This window comes from Diuraphis noxia, unplaced genomic scaffold (assembly GCF_037042655.1).
Source record: "Diuraphis noxia isolate RWA-SAM2 unplaced genomic scaffold, SU_Dnox_SAM2 contig0002, whole genome shotgun sequence".
NCBI lineage: Eukaryota > Metazoa > Arthropoda > Insecta > Hemiptera > Aphididae > Diuraphis > Diuraphis noxia.
The window spans coordinates 68641586-68664175 of record NW_028301712.1 but is presented as its reverse complement, the minus strand read 5'-3'; the positions used below and the strand labels follow the sequence as shown (position 1 = coordinate 68664175).

The window sequence follows — 22590 nt, the reverse complement described above, 5'->3', positions numbered from 1 at the left end:
CAGGAAACTATTTACCAGTATAAGAATATATATATTTTTAAATCGCAAATATGTATGCAATTTTTTCGATTTCTCTCGTTCTTAAACTAGGTACACACATTAAATTGCTTACATCTGAAATAAACATATTTTACTATAAAAATGTAATTGATAAATAATATTTCAAAAGTCACGAGTTACCTATATTATAGAGATGTCTATACATCAAGATTAGAAAATAAAAACTGAACTATTTTTATTTAGTTATAAGACATATCGGTATACAGAGAAAGCTGTTGAGTTTTGGTTTATTATTTTCCAATACGCTTATATTTAATATTATTACAGCAATCAAACCGTAAAAATCGGAAAACTCGAGTGGTAGATAATGAAGTGGTGGTGGACTGTTATATAAATGGATTTTTCACTTTTCCTAGCATGTAGTTCAAATATTGTGACTCAAGAAACAACAACTGATTTTCTTGTATATACCTACATAAACACCGAGAAACACTTATAGACGAATACAAATTATGAACACTAAACAGGTATGTTTATTAATGAATTCGCTTAGAAATTAAATTTTACTTAGTTTTATAGGGGCGAGAATGTCCAAATGCTATTTGTTAAAAAAAGGTACTTAGGTATAATTTAAAGAAATAAGTTTTTAATTAAATGGTAAATTAATAATTATTATATTCATTTACTTTCTTTTAAGGTAGGTATGGCTCATATAGTCATATGGATATTAATTTGCTATAAGTATTTTGTTCTGTATCGATTTACTTAGACAGTAGAATATAATATAGGCAATACTGATAATAAATAATTACCTACCTAAAAACTAGGTAGGTAGTAACCAGGCTTCAGAGGCTTCTCCAACGTTATATTGTTGAATATCGATATCTTTTATTTGTTTTCTGCAATATTGAAACAAAATATCGGAAAAAATGTAAGTATCGATAAAATAAATTGTTATACAGGGTGATTGATTTATCAAACACACTCATTATTTAAAAAAGTATTTACTTTTTTCAAAATATTTTTTATCCTTATCATTTTTTAAGTTTTTTACTTTTTTGAATGACAACATACAGTTTTAATTTCATATTCCAAAGCAGAATATTTTTCTAAGTATTTTGATTCGTAAAAATCGAATTTAGGGCTAGTAGTTTATGAGTTATAAGTATTTAAAGTTTAGATTGGCAGAGTGGAGTGGTACGGGTTACCCCGCAAAATGTTTGTCCACTACTCCGCTTGTCTAAACTTTAAATACTTATAACTCATAAACTACTCGTCCTAAATTCAATTGTTATGAATCAAAATACTAAGAAAACTATTCTGTTTTGAAATATGAAATTAAAACTCTATGTTGTCATTCAAAAAAGTAAAAAATGATAAGGATAAAAAATATTTAAAAATATAATTTAATAAAAACGTTTGTTTTTAACAACTTAAAACTATTTAAAAAATATTTTGAAAAAAGTCAATGCTTTTTTAAATTATGAATGTTGTTTGATAAGAGAATCACCCTGTATATTTATAGTAATAGTAACTATAATTTTTCATTGCAGAATTAAATTTGGTTACAACTCGTTATTTTAAGTTAGATATTATTAATAATACTCTTTTTATATAAATTGTAATAACAAATCATATAGTGATTCATACATCACGCCTAGGTACAATAAATTATTTTAAAGACTATTATCTGTAAATCAAGTTCTATTTAATTAAACATCGAATGTACAAAATATGGTCCTTAGTATTTAAATACAGAATTTATTTGATTTTCAATAGTTACAGATGTATTAGTATAGTAAATGTTTGAAATATATGTAAATTTATCACTAAATTTAATTCATATTTTAGATGTACAGCAATTTTTGTTCCTAGGGAATATACATTACTTATTGTTATTAAATTTTCTTAACATTATTTATATTTTTTAAGTTTTTAACATATATTATAACTTGACGTATTCTATATGACATATATAATGTTTATTGTCAAAAACTGACAACTAGATAAAAAATTGTTTACCAATCAATACAAATGTCAGAACAGAGTTTACTAATCATAATTTGCCGAAGTTGATAATATTTGCTGGACAATTTATGTTTGATAAATTTACATAAACTGGAGAGGAAATTTAATGATTTAGAAGAGATTATCAACTCTCTAGATGCAATTAATTATTTTTTAATATGCAACTAAAGTATCAACTGAAATTGATTTTTAAAAACAGAATGTCAAATAATGCACTAACATCACATTGATTTTTAAAAGATTTAGAAAGAAACAATTCCAAAAGCATTAATCTAAGGATATTCACATTAAAAATAGCTTTATAATGGTTAAAGGATTTGAGTTGTTTTATAACAAGTTGCTTATGAGAATGTTTATATAAAATCGAGGACATGAAAATAATAAATTAAAAGATTATTTTAATTTATACAATAAATACATTTTTTTCAGATTTTTTTTGTTATTTTTATCATCTCAATGGTGGCCACTACTTACTCCAGAACTTTAAAAAAACGTGACCTACAAGAAGTTGAAGATAATGAGGCACTTTATACCTCACACGGTAATTACGGAGGAGGCGGTAGTGGTGGAGGTGGTCATGGACATGCCACATCATACCAAAGTTACGTGCTTCATGCCTTCCACCCATCTAAATTCCACGTTAAAGACCATTGAATATGAAAAATTATTCTTCATTGATCTTTAAGAATATCAGAATTCTAATGTTTAATTATCAAACTATAGTCTGTACCAAATAAGAGAGCACAGCGATGGTACATCCAAATTACTTTTGGACCCTTCTAGCCAAATCTATTCACTCTGTCGTTGGTCGCCATAAGTCCACGTGTGAATTTAGACCAATTTTTGTGCAATCTTAATTGGTACAGACTATAGCCACTATAGGTCATTATTATTAGCTTACTCGGTATAATACTTATGTTAGAGATAAAAAATTGTAATTTTTGTATACAGAATACCATAATAATAAAAATAATATCAATTGAATAATGGATTGGTATTATATTCTAATTTCGAATTAAGATATTATTACAAGCAAATAAAAATATATATTATTGAAATTGTTTAAGAAATTATATTAATTATTTTTGATACAATTAATAAATTACCATAATAATTATATGCAAACTTATTTTTATTAGAAAAAAAAATGGTGTATCTGAATTTAATAAAAAGTAGGTCTATTGTTATTTGTATAGACTTATTTGTAGAATTCATGTTCTGATTCATCCTTTTTGATATTGTTTTTGTATCCTTTTTCAAAATCTTTAGGTAACACAATGTAACGATTTTCACGTACAGCATGCATTCCAGCCTACAAAATAAAATACATTTTATTTAAAATAGGTATAACTGATTTCAGTGTTAGTTTTAATAATTGAGGGGTCAAGTATCAAAGTGTAAAATATCTATCTATTTTTCATTAAAAATGAGACAGATGACCTGTCATAAAATTTTAAATTCGAATAACACACTATTAGACAAATAGGTTTCAAAACATATAATCATACTATAGACAAGTATGTTTTAATGTATGTATAAGAAGTATGTATTTTTTTTTTTGCTTTTCTGAAAATTTAGTAAACATGGATATTGATCACTTTGAAAATAGATCCTTCAATTTAAAAATTGATTATTTTTACATTCGTTTAGCACCTTAATAACACCTAATCTATCAATATGTTTTACATCTTAGTAGGACCCTACTGGTCCTTTATATGGTTAAGTACATTGTTACCTAACCTATTCTACTGTTCAATTCAAGAAAAGTAGTCGGCAGCGACTAGCTTTGTCAGACCACAGTCTGGAGATACCCGCTTGTCACCCCACTTGGTAAATTATCTGTATACCTGCCAAGCAGTAATGCCATTCCCCTATATCTAACCGAGTTGAGCAAGTTTTTGAACATATTTTTATTTAAAAATTATAATGTCAATTTTGTGAAACAATTTCATGATATTTCATGTAATTTTAAAAGTGCATTTATTAATATTATTTCAGCTTATAAGACTGGCAAATAGAATATAAATATAAATATAAATAGGTATGTAGAATGTAGATATGAGGAATGTGATATATGATGTAATTAAACTTATGCATTAGTAAAATGTATGACAGTTAATTAAATTGTTTGTGAGTAGTGCTGATAGAAGATATGTAGCTGGTAAATATTTTTTATATTGTTATCAATATCTCCTTAAGGAGATATTAGAAAATGATTATTGTAACGATAATTTCACAAAATTTGTTTTGAAATATAAATTTTTGTTCTATAATAAATGAATAGAAATTAATTATGAAGATAATTCATGCGGTTGCATGTGTTTCGTTTGTATTACTAACGCATTACATTGCAAATTTTATATTAAGAAGAATTAGTTTTAATGTGTGATTTTCAATATTAGAGTGAGTAGACCAAGCAGTGTGTTATCAAAAATAATGGTAAGCATATTATCTAGGGTATTTAAATAAGATTTTTTATTTTTATTTTGAAGCAAGGTTTATGAGAATTTAGTATACTGTAAATTTTGGGTGAAGTTTAATTTTTTATTTTTTAAATCTATAATGACGTGTTAAAATGAGTTTACATTTTAGTAGATTACCAATCGTAGGTTAACAGCTAAATTAAAACATAAATATTTAAAATAGTTACTAATTTATGTATAGAAACATGGAAAATGAGATAAAATAATACAATTAACACAATTTGAATATAAATTTCTGTTATTAATTAAATTCAGTTTGAAATAATTAATTTTTTTTTAATAGAGAGAAACTTCTGTTATGGAAATTGTTGTTGTAAAATTAGTTATTAAACTGTTACCTATTGCAACTACCAATACAATTTTTCACTGTACTCAATTTTGAATTAAAAATGTGGGTTACAGCCTTACAGGAAATTGTATTATTGGTGAACATCACTTTTAATTCCTTAGCGGCTTAGTACATAAGTTTTATTGAGCAAGGCTACTTAATATATTATTTAGCTCTATAGATAACAAAATTGTCTGAAAATAATATAACTATAAGGCAATATAAATCTGGAATAGGTAGTCACAATAACAGAAATGAATATTAAAGTATTTATCATAACTGATAAGTACCTAAAATTATTTTAAAATACAAAAATATCACCTCTTGACAAATTGCGTTAATATCAGCTCCAGAAATTCTATCTGGTCTGGCCACATAATCTTCCAAATCGACTTCTTCACTGAGATTCATCTTGGCTGTTATTGTTGAGAATACTAAACGCTTTTGTCTACGATCAGGCAATGGAAACTCAATTTTTCGGTCTAAACGACCAGGACGCAATAAAGCTGGATCTAAAGTATCAGCTCGATTGGTAGCCATTATAACTTTAACATTAGTTGTTTGATCAAAACCGTCCATTTGATTAAGAAGTTCAAGTAATATCCGCTGTACTTCACGATCAGCTCCTGTTTGAGCATCAAAACGTTTAGTAGCAATTGCATCAATTTCATCAATAAATATGATAGCAGGTGAATTTTCTTTAGCCAAACGGAAGACATCACGTACCATACGTGGACCTTCTCCTAAATATTTTTGGACAAACTCTGAACCAACCACGCGAATAAAAGCAGCTATAAAATAAAATAATATAATAATAAAGATTGTTTAAGTATATAAGTCTAAAAATATGTTTACAGATAAAATTTATTTTTCTGATTTAATTGCATTTTTACTATAATTTATAGTTACCAGTAGTATGGTGAGCCACAGCTTTAGCTAACATAGTTTTACCACATCCTGGAGGTCCATACATTAAAACACCACGTGGTGGATCAATACCAATTTGTTTGTATAGTTCAAAATGTGTTAGTGGTAATTCTACAGCTTCTCGAATTTCTTGTTTTTGCATATCCATACCTCCAATATCAGCGTATTGAATATCAGGCTTTTCATCTATGGTAATTTATATTGTTAAAATAGAAAAAATGTTATCATTATTAAAACAACTTACCAGCCTGTAGCATAGATATAGAAGAATCTGCTTCTGGTGGTAATACGTCAACCAAAGCATTACTATGTTTATGCAACGCCACACTAGCAGATGGTTTCAGTAATTCCCGGTCGATTGTTGACAATATACGTACATAATAGTTTGATCCAGTAGTACTTCCAACAATACCAGTATTTTGGTCAACTGCTTCTAAAAATTGACCAATTACAAGTGGAACACTCTGAATACGTTTCACTTCTTCTTGTGCGTGTAAGTATTCTTTTTTTAAATTACGTTGTTCATCTTTAATGTATTCTTCTTGCACAGTCAAAAATTCCAAAAATCTTTGTAAGCGCTAGGTATTTCATAAAATAAAAATAAGGTAATAATAATTTTGAGATTCATATTTAAATTTAAAAATTAATAATCACAATCAATTTACCTTGTATCTAGAATAATGGTCCAAACTATCTAAACATGCTTCAACATTATTCAAATTAGGGAGAGTGGGTTTAGCATCTTGACTATCGTCCTGTAAAATAAATACATTAACATGACAATTTTAAATTGCATAATAATAATAGTAACACTGAAATATAAAATATAGAAATATTTCAAACATATTATAAGTTGAAAATTATAAGTCTGTAGACTACCTATATTCACACAAAAAAAGAACAAAATCTATTAAAATGAATTTATTTATTTATTAGTGCATTTTATAGGGAATTGGTTTCAAAAAAAAAATCTATTATATGTCAAGATTTTATCAAATAACCGATTTAAACAGATGTATGCATGTAAATTATATTTGAATAGACATAGGTATCTTACAAACGTTTATCAGTTAGTATTTAAATTATGTTGTACAATTAGGTACATTAAGCTCAGTCCAGACCAAGAAAAATTTGTCAGGAACATATATTGCGGACACTGTCATCGACAAATATTTATGTTACCGCTTATGATAGAAAATCAGAAACATTGTCAACGACACGTCGGAAACACTTGTTTTCGACAAATTTTTCTTTGGTCTGGATGAGGCTTTAGACTACATTACTACAACATATTGTAAGGCAATTTATTGGAAACAGTAGATCGAACACGGCTTAAAAATTATAATATTATTCTAAAAAGAATTTAGTAATAGGTATTATTAATATACGAAGTGCGAAAATTAAGTACAAAATAAATGTATTGTTTTTTTGTTTTACTAGAAATGAAGACGTTTTTTAAAAGATACCTACCTACTAGTGGAATAATGGAATAATTAATAATTAGTATAAGAGACTAATGTTATAAATATGAATTTTACAAAACTAAATACGTACCCTTTCTGGCAAGACAATACCGATTTCTTCCATTGCAAATTTTCGTAATTAAACTTATAAAATTTAAAATATGTGTGGTTGCTTATTACGAGGACGCCGAGAACGTGAATTTTAATTATTATTGTGATATTTTGTATTTTTGTGATTTTTATATTTTCAATTTTGCTTTTCTTTTTAACGTTATCAAAATGATTAATCACAATTGTAGTGATAATTAAAATATAACCTCAAAAAGCCATTGTCATTGTTGTTGTGTATAAATGTTTTTGTTGTTTTTCGAGCAGCTGCTGATATTGGAGTATGTTTCCCAATATTTCATGGAGGAAAAAAACGGACGTATGAGTTGGGCTACCGATAATGCGCTTATTGTTGAATGTTGATAGACAATAGACATAGAATTAGAATATTGAACTATAGAAATTGAACTATTGAAGTTAATTGTTTCTGAAATGGCGAGGGAAATTCAAAGCATTCGCTAAACAATGCATAAAATAATTTCTGCTCATTAAATGATCGCTTCACGCTTGTTGCTCGTCCAATAGCACACGCTTATACCGACCGATAATATTGTCGTCTCTTACTGTCCCGCGAGTGTCGATTTTTCAATAATTTTCTAATATTTGAGCCTCAGGCTCACTTGTTAATTTTATATTATTTTAAATTCCCGATCATTATAGTTCTATTATAATAAGTAAGTGTGCATAATATCATGATTTAAATTATTATTATAGATATAAACGAAAGATAAATGTGATACGTGAGAAATGACTAATTATACCATTGATAATTATGAAAAAACAATACATGTATTATTAGGCAAATTTGTGAACCGTGGCGATGACTAATATTTGAATACAAAAATAATATTGCAAACAGACGTTATAGTGAGCCAAGTAAATTCACCTAGGGTGTTGAAATCATTCAATGTTTGTATGATTTTTTTCTACGCGACTCGCATCAATTTCGACGTAGTTATCAATAGTTTTTAGATGTAAATACATAATTAGTGTTGAATGATTTTTATGAAAATAATTAAATACATACGTAACTCAATGATTGGAAATTATTTGAATAAACTAGATAAATAGAATTTTACCTGACATTTGTAAATACAGTAAAACCTCTCTATAACGGACCCCCTATTTGACGGAATCCTCCTTATAACAGAAAATTTCTATAGTCCCGAATCCCGATGCAAATTATATAATATGCGATTTCTACCTCTATATGACCGAAAACTTTTTATAACGGTAAAATGTTTGGTCTCAAGCGATTCCGTACAGAGAAGTTTTACTGTATTTAAACAGGTACACCTACTAATATTTTTACAATTACGAAAAAAGTTTTTTTGTTTAAAAATTCATTATTTCAAACTCGAATAACTTTTTTCGTAGTTGTGATATCGAAAAAATGAAAACAATGTTGCACATTAAATATTTTCATCTTAATAGTGTGATAATTTCGTTTCTTAGTTATTGTTATGACTTCAGTTTTTTCAGTTCTTATACTCATACATAATTAATAAAAATTTATATTTAAAATTACAGTAAGACCTCTCTGTAACGGAATTGTTTGGGACCAAATATTTTTCAGTTATATATAGAGAGAGGGTCTGTTATAGCTAGAGAGGTTTTAGTGTATTAGCATAGTCACAAAGGTAAGTACTAAGTACTGGTGGAGATTATGGGTCGCTTGTGGGGCTTAACCCCACAATAATGAATGAACATTTATCAAAACCACCACTTCTTATTTTGTAAAGAAAGATTAATCCTATGATTAATCCCTCCCCCCTTCTAAAATCCAGTTGAATCTCCAACCAAAGTAAAGTAAAACCTCTCTATAACGGACCCTCTATTAAACGGAAAAATGTTTGGTCTTAAGCGATTCCGTTACAGAGAGGTTTTACCGTATAATATAATGTAGTATTTTGCATTATTCGCGGTCTTATCCTAGTCTATCCGCGGATTACCTTATACAATCATATACTAATTATTGTAGTACCTATGTTACTAGGTATTACACTGCTATTTGTTCAAAGAAAATTTAGATGGTCACTGAAATTCAAAAATTGTTCATATTTTTTATTATATTATATTATTTATTCATGTAAATTGTTAAATGTTAGGCAGTACTGCAATAGTATGTACATTAAATAGTAAACAGTAAATTATTTAATATGATATGATATAATAGAGAATCTTTATTGTAGATTATAATTAGGTACTGATATTTATAACTAAATAGTAGATTTATACATGTTATTGGATAACATTCGATTTAGCAGATTTTTTATTTAGATCTTTGTCATTATACAAGTGTTCCGCGAGGATTTACCCGTTGCGATATCTCACGAAATATTGGAGATATCAAAATTCTGGTTTTATAATAAGATTCACAAGGATAAGAACTACAATTATTTCATTTTTAAATTTATCTTTATGTTTTTGTAAAAAATTTAAAAATATTACATATATTTTTTTTTATTTAATTATTTCCAAAAAAATTAAACAGCCATTTTGTAGAGATTATTTTTCTGAAAATATTGATGTTTCAAAATTTTATTTTTATTAATTTCCAGATTTTTAATATATTTCTAGTTTTGAAGAAATAAAATATGATTATAACTTTTAGGAACACGGAAAGTATTCGTCCGGTCTTATGGGAATGCGAGTGGCGCGGCGGCCGGGTCATATGTTTGATAAAATGATAACATTACGGTGCTAAATAATTGCAATTTTTCTCGAAATAAAAAAAAAAAAATTAAAAATCAGGAAATGAATGAAAATAGAATTTTGAAACATCAATATTTTCAGAAAAATAAACTACAAAATTGTTATGGTCTTTTTTTTTGGAAATTGTTAAATAAAAAAATATATTTTTTTACTTTTTTACCAAAACAGTAAAATAAATTAAAATATGAAATAATTTTAGTTCTTATCCCAGTGAGTCTTATTACAAAACCAGAATTTCGATATCACCATTATTTCAGGAGATATCGCAGGGGTAAAGCCTCACGAGACGCACTGTATAACAATTTGTAGGTATAATAATTTATTATCTCATTGTTTATTTTTTATCACTTAAAATTATAGTATTAAAAAAAAAAAAAACATTAACAAATTATGTACAAGGGTAAAAATAATAAACCTACCGTATCTATTATAATTTATACTATTTATATAGGTGCACTTTATAGATGCTCAAAAGTCGAAAGATTATTTAAATTGTAATTAAAACTAAGGTAAATAGGTAATATAACTTGTAAATTTGTCTCACAAATGTGCACGAAAATAAATTCAATAATATAACATGTGATTCATATACAGTAATACCTTTCTGTACCTAACGGAATCTCGCTTGGGACCAAACGTTTTTCCGTTATAAAGAGTTTTCCGTCATACAGAGGTAGAAATCGCATATATAATTTGCACAGTGACTATTGACATTTTCTGTTGTAAGGAGGGTTCTGTTAAATAGAGGGTCCGTTATAGAGAGGTTATACTGTATTGAATTGAAAAATTACTTAAATGGAGTTTGCTTATAATATAATACTTTAAAAACTTTTATTTTTTAAATAATTTAAAATTTTAATCATTATAAACACTAAAGAGTCGAACTGTTATTATATAGTGTTATTTTTATTGTACCTACCAAGTCTCCTTTGTAATAATTATAATTAGATGAACAACTGACTAGGATGACATGGAAAAAAATGTTTAAAACATTAATTTCTATCATTGTATCTATGTGCTCTAAAAAAAAAAAAAAAACATTGAGCTAAACAAATTATATAGTTAATTGCTTTAGTGCTTACTACAATAGAAATCATCTATTTAACCATTCCGAACATAATTATAATGTTCTATATGTTTTGTATGTTTTTACTTTTATGCCTTAATATGAGATATTTTATTTTATTTTCTATTTATGTATAAATAATGATGGTTTCAGCAAAATATTTTGCTTTATAAATTTATGAAGTTAAAATAGTACATTTTCATTAAAACATCAAGATTTGTAGGAATATGATATAATATTAACTGCATTTGTATCTAGATACCAATAAGATCAAGACAGGAAAAAAATAAAATCATTACCTATAAAATATACAAAGTCTATGTAGGTATAATTAACTTTCATTATGAGAAATTCTCTATCAAGACAATACATTTGATAAAAAGTTTATAATCTTGAAATATTTCAATTTTTTTTTAAAAGATCATCTTGTATATTACTGTCCTCAAGTTTTTTTATCTAATGATTATAAAAATAAAAAGTTTACCTAATTAGTTTTTGTCTATTAAAATAGAAAATTTGGTTTATATTTTTATATAATTTAATTATATTTTTCTTTTGTTTTAAAGTGTAAAAATATTTTTTTTGAGGCTTTAGTCTAACATAGAATGTGTTAATCACATAATGTTAGTACCTATTTAAATTTGTATAGGTAAGGCTTATGGATATTGATAGCAGGCTTAAATTATTTTGTAGTTCAAAATTCATAAAATTGTTTGGATTTATATCTAAGGATAAAAAATTCAACACTAAGTTTTACTTCAAATAACTATAGGGAAAATTCGAAGCGTCATTATAGGAAAAAGGTTTTGAGCGTTTGAGTTTTAAATTTTTATGAAATCAGGTATATTATGTATATCTATGATAATATAAGGTATTATAAATTATGATAACTACATGCAATGTTTTTGGAAAAATTGATTAACCATGCCTTATTCAAAATGCGTCCTAATTGAAAAATAATATATTTGTTTCAAAATAGAATATATGACAATATTTAAATATAATATATCCTAGACTGACAAATCATCTCCGTTCAGAATCGTTTTTCGTATACAATGATACCTATCATTGCATTCAAATCTAACCTACCCTAGTCAGAGGTCCACCCCACCACCTAATGTACATCAGAGCGACATCCACTTACCCGCTTTTTTTTTTTAATTTCAAATCCGTAGGTAAAAAAACTTTAAAATATTCTAGTTTTAAACTTCAAACGGCCTTTTCTCAAAACTATGAATGTTGAGTAGTTACGCAGTCTTGTTCTATAGCTGTGATGAATTATGATGATAATTTATGTATATGAAATAAGGAACGATAGTGAACAACATATTTTATAATTTAGTTCCTATAGAAGTAATAGTTGTATAAATTAGTATATAAGTATATAAGTATAAATTTCTAAATATTCTACTAATATCTTAAAAATTAAAAAAGTATAATAACATTGTATATTTCACTTTAAACAGGTTTTGAATTAAATCCAAAAAAAAAATCATGATGTTGATTTCACAACTTAATATTATGGAATCATGGAAAAAAGTGTGCATATTTGTCTCTGTGTATGTCATACTACGGGAGTTCCGGCCAATAGATCCTTTTATTATTAAGTATCTGACACTTCTTCCAGAAAAATACACCATTAGAACAGTAAGTTCAATAACATTAATGGACCAAGGCTTATGTAATTATAAATACAACTAGTTATAGATCAAGATCATATAGTTATAGGGTTCTAGGATCAGAGTTGGGCAAAATTGTATCTAGATAATTATTCGAATATAAAATTTTCTGAATAATTTTCACAACGATTTATTCGAATAAAATAGTATTCTATTAATTTTTGTTTACTTAATTCATTAAACTTTGGTTGGTAATTTTAAACACGCAAATTTCCCATATAATATCTAAATGTCTAATCTATACATTTTTGTATGGAGCTCAATATTAGTAGAATAATTGTATTCTAAGATTATTTATAGAATAATTTTTTATTCGAATAAATCGTTGTGGATATTATTCGAATAATTCTTTTTAAAATAATCCGAATAATAAATTCTGAAAAATTAATCATCTAAATAAAAAATTATTCGAATAATGCCCTTCTCTGTCTAGGACTATACGAGTATGTCTTTAAAAAGGGTTGCAGTTACGAATCTTACAATGATACCTATATGTTTTTAAATTTTTTTTGTCTGTTTACACGATACGTAGTCAAAATAATGTTATAATATCAGCATCTTTTTCGGTGTAAAAGTGAATTTTATTGGTGCATTTGGAAGGTCGAAGTTTATCGTAAATTCACATTCATTTTTATGAGCGTCTGAATTTCAAATTGTGACAAATTAAGTAAAAATCACGAATATCTTCAAATTATTTTGAGTTAGAAATTCATAACAGTTTTAATTTCTTACATTTGAAAATTTAATACAAGACTCATAATAAGCTGTCTATCTTCATAAAAAATAAATTCTACTAAAAGTCAAATAAGATTTTTATGAACGTTTGAAATTTAATTTTTACTACATTGGTTGTTATCGATTTCACATGATACGATTTTCCTTTTTGTTATCATACAATAGATACTTGCAATTTATACCGAATTTTTATTTTATAATTTCTTATAAGTTATACAATTTTCGAAATATTTTGAGTTAGTTACTGATAATTTCAGTTTTAAATTTTTTTAGTTTTTTTCTACAGGGTGTTTCTGAAATGGTTGAGGTAGCTAGTATATGCGTACTCAGTGTGATGACCCAGTGAAGATTTTTTTGAAATTTTTTTTCAATCTTCAAAATCTGGGTTTATTCATCTTATTGTTAGAACATTTCTAATTCAATTTGATCCTTTACTAACTCTGTTAACATTAGTTTTGTTATTATTTTATCATTTTTATTAGTTAACAATGTAAAATAATACACCAATTTAATCATGTATGTTAAATAATATAAATAACACAACAATAAATAACTATCACCAATGATTACCTTGTAGTTCTCTCATACGAATCGACGTGTCACACCATTTTTTTTTTTTAGTCGCTAATTCGAGCGTGAAAAACGCGCGACAAGCGTAAAAATGATGTGACACCTCGATTCGTATGAGATTTGTAAAAAAATCAAATAGTGTTAATTTTCACGCTTAAGATGATGATAATTATCCTAGATGATAAGAAAATTCACCCAGATTTTGAAGATTGAAAAAAAAAGTCAAAAAAATCTTCATTGGGTCATCACACTGAGTACGCATATACTGTTACCTCAACCATTTCAGAAATACCCTGTATAAATGTCAATAAAGTTTTGTTCGTTAGGTCAAAAACTTAAAAATAGAATACAAGGTTAGTAATCAAAAAATTTAAAATATATCATTACTGTTTTCTTATAATTTTTTACTATTAATTGTTTTACTGTATCTACTTTGTTATAATAGGTATTATGTTATATTACCTGACATACCACTTAGAATCGTATTTCGTTTACAATGATTTTATATCAATGATTTCAAATTTAACTCATCTATTACAATTTCTCTCTAGACGTAATCTAATGTATAGTAAAGCGTTACTCACATACTTGCTTTTAGATTCTGAACGAAGTGATGAATGTATTGATTTTACAATGATGTGCACATGTGTGTTTTTTTGTTTTTGTGTCTGTGTACAGCATAACTAGTCGAAATAATGCTTCGATTTCAAACTTTGGGGGTGGTTTCCGATGTAAAAGTGAATATCCTTGGTGCATTATAGAGGTCAAAAGTAAACATTTTCCAACAGTTTTCAAAAAAATGACAGAAAAACGGGAATTTTTACGCAAAACCAGTTTTCGACCAAAATGATATTTTTATATGGTTATAATTCAAAAACTAATCACTGTAAATACTTGAAATTTTCACCAAATGTTAATGTTAGTGATTTCTATATACAGTTTAATTTTCAAAAATGTTCGACTTTTTTTGAGTTATTTATAGACCACTGAAATTTTTTGATTTTTTTTTGAAGTATCGGTAAAAAAATGTTGGACGACCAAAAAAACTTGAAAATTTAATACACGGTTCCTTATGAGTTGTTCTTATTGTAGCTAAAAAAAAATTAAAAATCGTAAGTCACAATTTTTTTTAATAATCGTTTACAGTTAAAAATTTTACGAAATCTGTCGAAAACGCGAAAATTTGCAAGTAATTTTGAAGTTGAAAAATCATAAAAATTTTTTCGTTTCTAACTAAGAATTAAAAATACAAAACTAAGTTTTCCATAAGTTTTCCTTCAAGAAGCTATAGAGAAAACTCGAAGCATCATTTTAGGAAAAATTTTAAGTGCGTTTGAATTTTATATTTTTCCGAAATAGCGTAACGATAACGATTTATCCTCAAACGATTTCAAACATTTTTTATTATTCAAAAAGTATAAGTCATAGATACTTGAAAAATTTTACCAGTTATTTAGATTGGCATTTTATTTACATGATTTAATTTTCAAAATATTTTGACTTTTTTTAAGGTATTTATAAACAACTGAAATTTTCAATTTTTCTGAAAATATTTTTTTTAAAGTGTCGATAAAATTTTTATGGCCCTTTCAAAATACTTGAAAATTTAATGCAAAGTTCCTCATAAGTTATTCTTAAAGTGATTAAAAAATTATAAAAATACATTGGCACGATTTTTTTTTATTAGGATTTGAATTTCAAATATTGACTTAATACGTAAAAATTACGGCAATTTTCAAATTATCTTAGATCGAAATTCATAAAAAATTTTCTTTTTAATTCTAAGATTTGAGAATTTAATACAAGGCTCATAATATATTTTTACAATAGCAGTTGAAAAATAAAATAAATGTATAGTCACAATTTTTTTTTTACATGTATTCAAATTTTAATTTTGACAACATACGTAAAAATCACAAAAATTCTGTAAATTATTTTATCCTAGAAATTCATAAAAACTTTTCCTTTTATACCTAAGATTTGAAAATTTTATACAAGGCTCCTAAAATATTTTTACAATAGTATTTGAAAAATAAAAGAAATATATAGTCACAAATTTTTTGATAAGCATTTACAGTTCAAATTTTGACTAAATACATAAAAATTACGGCAATGTTCAAATTATCTTAGATCGAAATTCATAAAAGTTTTTATTTTTAATTCTAAGATTTGAGAATTTAATACAAGGCTTATAATATAGTTTTGCAATAGCAGTTGAAAAATAAAAGAAATATATAGCCACAATTTTTTTTACATGCATTCAAATTTTTAATTTAACAACATACGTAAATTGAACAATGAAAATTCGTAAATTATTTTATTCTAGAAATTCATAAAAAATTTTCCTTTTAAACCTAAGATTTGAAAATTTAATACAAGGCTCCCAAAATATTTTTACAATAGCAGTTGAAAAATCAAGAAATGTATAGTCACATTTTTTTTTTTATAAGCATTTAAAGTTCAAATTTTGTCTAAATACGTAAAAATTACGAAAATTCGCAAATTATTATAAGCTAGAAATTCATAAAAAATTTTCTTTTTAAATCTAAGCTTTGAAAATTGAATACAAGATTCCTTACAAATTTTTCAATCTTTATCACAAAAAAAATGTCTACCAGAAATTCAAATTAAATTTTTATTAGCATTTGAATTTCAAATATTGACAAAAATTCGTAAAACCATGAATATTTGCAAATTATTTTGTAGCTCAAAATTCATAATATTGTTTGTATTTATATCTAAGGTTATAAAATTTAACACCAAGTTTTCCATAAGTTTTGCTTCAAATAGCTATAGAGAAAATTTGAAGTGTCATTATAGGAAAAATGTTTTGAGCGTTTGAGTTTTAAATATTTATGAAATCGCGTAATGATAACGATTTATCCTCAAACCAGGTATTCGTATATCTATGATAATATAAGGTATTATGAATTATGATAACTACATGATAACTACACTAATTGATTAACCATGCCATATGCAAAATGCGTCTTAATTGAAAAATAAAATATTTGTTTCAAAATAGAATATATGACAATATTTAAATATAATATATCCTAGACTGACAAATCATCTCCGTTCAGAATCGTTTTTCGTATACAATGATACCTATCATTGCATTCAAATTTAATCCCATCCATTACAGTAACCTACAGTACAGCAGAGCGACATCCACGACTTACCCGCTTTTTTTATATTTATATTTGTTTAAAATTTTTATTCATTTGAAAATAAAACAATGAAAAACCATAATGAGTTTTAAATTTTTAAAAATGAAACAGATTTCGATCTTAATTTCTACTTAAATCTGTCTCACGAACGTTCCACATTAAATGATGTTATCAGCGCATATATAATAGGTGCACATCAAATCGGACTTCATCATTATTCATTAGTCTCAAATTTATGTTTGTAATATCTTTATTTTAATTTTTTTAATAATTCTGTAGTTATAGTCCCTAAAATTAATTATTTTTCAGCTATTGCTTATTTAATAGAATCTTGGCAACTCCTAATAATTATACTTATTGAATTTTTGATTCCCCTAAAATTTTATAAAAATCATTTTTTGTATCGATTTTTTTACAAATACCTTACAGAAATATTTAATTTTAGGGAGTCAAGTTAAATTTGTAAAATATAAATAAATGTTGTACCAACTCACTGTCCAGTGAGAAACGCACCGATTCTGCACATCTCTTGCGTCACACTACTAATGAAACCGGTTCCCTAATGACATGGTGTTGCGTGATGATGTAGCTCAGAAAAACTTAGTTAAGTCGGCCAGCAGATTGCTCTCTCACTGGATAGAGTAAAGGTACACTAAACCTACTAAACCATCAATTTTTATGACATAAATTCATAAACTATTTAAGTTTTCAGTGTTGTAAACGAAATTTACGATATATGTGACTAAAGCGAATAATATGAAATGTTTAATGTAAAAATGTGAACATTTATAGGTATCTTAAATTTTTTTTTTCAATTATAATATAGATTAGAGAAGAAGTTTATCCAGTGGGCAGTTATTTTAGTGTATTATTTGTAATAATCGTATTCCTCGTTACCGATTATCTACAATATAAGCCAATAATTATTTTAAATGGATTATCTGGTATAATGTCTTATAGTTTACTATTAGGATCTCCAACTATAAGTTGTTTGAAAGTATGTATCTATATTGCTACCTAACTCTTTTAGATTCATTGTAGAATTTTATTTTTGCCTACATAACTAATTCATACATATTTATATAGTCTATAACTTTTATTCTTTAGTCAGGTCAAATATTTGTAATGCTTTTTAGAGCAGCTGAAGTTGCGTATTATACATATATGTATGCAAATATCAGGAATAAAGACCAATATCAAATCGCTACTAGTATAGTAAGAACTTCAGTTTTGATTGGAAAATGTAGTTGTGGTATAATAGCACAAGTACTTATATCATATAACATTTTAAGCTTTGTATATTTACTTTACTTAAGTATACTTGGTAAGTAAAATAATACATTACAAAATTTTTAATTTTCTGTTATTTTAAACATTAGTGATGTTTCATTTTGTAAAAAAAAAACTATTGCATATTTTTGTACATTATTCTAGAAAAACAAATTTTAAAAATACATTTAAATTTAACGAAATTATAAATATCTGTTCTAATTCAAAAGAGTAAAAATTTAAAATGATAATGATAAAAAATGAAGTATAATTTTTTCAAAACTTGTTTTATAATGATTTAAAATTGTGTGAAAACAATATTTCCAAAAATATTAATGCCTTGACATTAATGTTTGGTAATAGATATATTTTTAAGACCAAATTTAGATGTACTAAACATGATAATATACATATATATATATATATTTTGTTGCATTTTCTACATAACGTCTACATTTAAACTTGTACTTGAATAATTTGTTTTAGGTATGATTTTAACTACAATTTGGTCATTATTTTTACCACCAGTTAAGTTTAGTTTATATTTTTATAGAGAAAATAAACAAGTTTTAGACGTGTTTGTAGATGATAATGAAAAAATTATACGAACAAAAATCAATGAATCCAATAATATTAATCTAGATCAAAATAATATAAGAGTAAGAAAAAGGAAAAATGAATAATATTCTTCTTGATAACAATATAATGTTGATGATACTGCTAACTTTATAAATACAGAAATATTTTGTAAAAATGAAATTCTCTGAAGTTATTCAAAAGCTGTGGGATGATTTTAATGTAGCTTATGCGGATGCTAACGTATTGAAATGGTCAATTTATTGGTCGTTGTCACTTAGTGGTTATGTATTGGTAAACATTTTTCATTTATTTATACAATAGCTGATATTAGTTTTATTATTTTACAACAAATTATAGTCTTTTAAATTATAAGACTGATTCACGTTTTTTCAGGTTTCGCAATATATCCAGCTTTATTGGGAAGAAATTGAAGCGCATGGTAATTTAAACACTTTGAATGGTGCAGTCGAATCATTGGCCACGTTATTCAGTAAATTAATGCAATTTTTAGTATAATATCCAAATTGTATTTTATTTATTTAAAATATTTATGTAGCGGGGTCTTCATAAACTAACAAAAGATTATATTATATTACATTGATATTATTAATGTTTCTTAAATTTTTTGAGGCGCTGTCGCTACGTATGCGATTGGTAGAGTAAATGGAGATTGGGACAAGTATGGAGACATGATAATGGCAATAGTAGCTATGGGACTTGGAGTCGTGTTGTATTTTCTTTCTTTTACTGAATCTTTAATAAAGTCATATACATACTATATAACATTTTGTTGTATATATCAGACTATGGTGACAATATCAAGGTAACATTCAAATGTAATGTTAAGAAAATTATCCATTAGTACAAATTTATCTCTATGAAAGTTAATTTGCTATTAAAACTGCTATTTTTAATTTATCAATTTTGTTTATTCAATTGACAATTAACTCTGAATAGTATGATGTAATAAACAAAATTGTTTAAATACTATTATATTTTATTATATTATAACATGTAGATTATAATATAAATAGAGACTATACAGAGAGTATATTATTTTTTTGGTAAAAATTTCGAACATATTTTTTACCTTTTAGCGCAGAAGTTGCCAAATTTTTGAAACAGAATTGTTATGCCTTAATATTTGGATTCAACAAATTGATTGCTTATATTTTAATTATTATACTTAATGTGCTCGTCGTTGAAGATAAATTGTTTTCTTTTGACATTCGTCAACAGGTAAGACTTGTATTAATATTATTTCATTGTAGAACCACAAATCATGTATAAGGTGATTGATAAAATTACTATACATTAGGCATATTATATTATACTATAATATTAGTTAAAAAGTGTAATTATAGCCATTCTGTAAAATCTATTAGCGTTAAATGTGTGGTAGATTGGTAAATAAAGTATAAGTTTAACAGTTACTTTAAAAATGTCAAATTTTAACAGAAAGTGACTTAAAGTGGCATGCTAAAAATATAAATCAAATATATTATATTATGTTAAACACAATTTGATTATTGCATTGGTGTATTTTCAGTTTTTGATCTACAGTGTGTATTTTATGTTCTTGGGATGTTTGTTTTTACTAATGGCTTTCATGTCATTCAGGCGACTATGAAAAAATGGAATATATGAAAGAAAATTTAATTATTGTTCTTATATACAAATAAACAGTAATATATTATATTATATTGAATTTTAAGAGATTTATACATATATGTCTGAATGTTTATAAATTAATACATTTTATTTTTACTAATTTTAATTTATTTATTTATTTTAATTTATTTACTGTATATAATTTATAATGTTAGTACATTTTTTTTTAAACATATTTATTTGAAATCATTAAATACATAAACATAAACCAATAATTAATAACCCATTTTTTATGTAAAATTATTAGTGAGGACGATTGAAGGTCGAATATTAGAATAATTAAATATTAATTTATCATAGACAATGGTATGGAAAAAATTAATTTTTATTTTTCTACAATTTTCAACGAAATATAGCAATTTCAGATTTTGAGCAGAGCGTTGAATATATTGATAGTACAATTATGTTAGTGTTTTTTTCTGTCATCACTTTTTTGGGTAGTAACATAGACAATATTACTTTGATTTTCCATTTTGGGGACGATTTCTTATGGAATATTAAATCTAGTCGTTGGTTAGCGGTTAAAAGTAAAAAATGCTCAATACTTTTCAGAATAGCTGGGATAAACTAAACAAATCCCTAAAAGATAAACTGAAATTGTAATTCAAATCTAGTATTAGACAAATTGATTTTGTTTATTTGGTGTAAATAACTCATAAATTAATAACCGTAGATATTTTAAATTTTTGATTAAATGTTCATTGTTCATACTGGCATGATATAGTTTCAAAATACTTTGGACCAAAGCCTAAAAGTATGCATAGTATGAGACACTATATGTGTAAATGACAAATGTGCAAAACAAAAATATAAATTGTGCGGTGACATAAAACCTTCATTATAATATTTATATTTTATTATAATATATACAATTTAATATGTATTATCTACAATTTATATATATATATATATATCCTTGAAGTTAGGGTCATGTTTACATGCGTTCTCTATTATCATGGAGTTCAACTATATAATATAGATATAACCATTTTTGAGTACTTTACAATAATATGCTTATATATGATAAATAATAATCCTTCAGTCTGCTACAAAATATTACAAGTAGATACACGTGTCTAAGTGATTTCTTTTTATCGCTTGCTCGGTGTATAATCAGTATACCTAGGTGGTAGGTATCTATATTTTTTTATTTTTGTATAAATTTAGTATTACATTAGGTGAGATATATTAAACAGTTTTTCATAATGAGTTCCGTTCATATTAAAAAAATATAAAATACGAACGTGGTATTGGAATATACATTTTGAAATTTTGTAATTTGCGTCTTATAATACCATTTCCTATTAAGACATATTTTATAAAATTACAAAACGCCCAAACTGCAAAATATGTCGTTTTCGACTGCCTCGTAGGGTCAAAGTAATTTTTATTTTTATCTTGCTTTAGTACGAGATGAAATGTATGATAACCAGTGATTTAGTAGGCACCTACATTTTTATTTTAATACATTACCATTTTATTATATTACATAAACCTTAATCAAGTTGTGATTTGTAATATTTAAAAGTTAATAATATGTTTATTTGTATTTTTTTAAAGTTTCTATCTACATTGCTAAATTAAAAATTCGAATGAGCAATTTTTGAACCATTATAATATTGGTAAAATATGGTATCAAGATCTATTGTGAGGTATTAAAGTACTTCAAGTATAAAGGTTGGTAGTACATAAAAATATAAAATAGATGTAATATTGAATCTAGTAATTGTCATACTGTGACAATCTTTACGAACTATAAAATATTAATATAGATTATCATTAGGTATTTACTATGATTT

At 25.6% G+C, this 22590-nt stretch overlaps 2 protein-coding genes and 1 long non-coding RNA gene across 3 annotated transcripts; 2 read left to right on the top strand and 1 right to left on the bottom strand.

Annotated features, from left to right (window-relative positions):
• Positions 1-387: 387 nt before the first annotated feature.
• Positions 388-3215, top strand: LOC149058846 (uncharacterized). The gene is made up of 2 exons (XR_016190289.1): positions 388-527; positions 2458-3215. It is a non-coding gene; the product is annotated as an uncharacterized LOC149058846 (long non-coding RNA).
• Rpt3 (26S proteasome regulatory subunit Rpt3) lies at positions 3008-7509 on the bottom strand. The gene is made up of 6 exons (XM_015517245.2): positions 7321-7509; positions 6432-6521; positions 6011-6344; positions 5749-5952; positions 5161-5630; positions 3008-3340 (listed from the first exon to the last, which is right to left on the bottom strand). Exons 1-6 carry the CDS (start codon positions 7351-7353, stop codon positions 3227-3229), a joined length of 1245 nt encoding a protein of 414 aa, XP_015372731.1. The 5' UTR covers positions 7354-7509; the 3' UTR covers positions 3008-3226.
• A 193-nt stretch (positions 7510-7702) lies between these two features.
• On the top strand, positions 7703-20897 carry LOC107167995 (thiamine transporter 2-like). Its single transcript, XM_089219652.1, has 10 exons — positions 7703-8011; positions 12585-12765; positions 18099-18269; positions 18380-18596; positions 19028-19200; positions 19280-19411; positions 19514-19610; positions 19751-19943; positions 20218-20359; positions 20670-20897. Exons 2-10 carry the CDS (start codon positions 12613-12615, stop codon positions 20748-20750), a joined length of 1359 nt encoding a protein of 452 aa, XP_089075778.1. The 5' UTR covers positions 7703-8011; positions 12585-12612; the 3' UTR covers positions 20751-20897.
• Positions 20898-22590: the final 1693 nt, after the last annotated feature.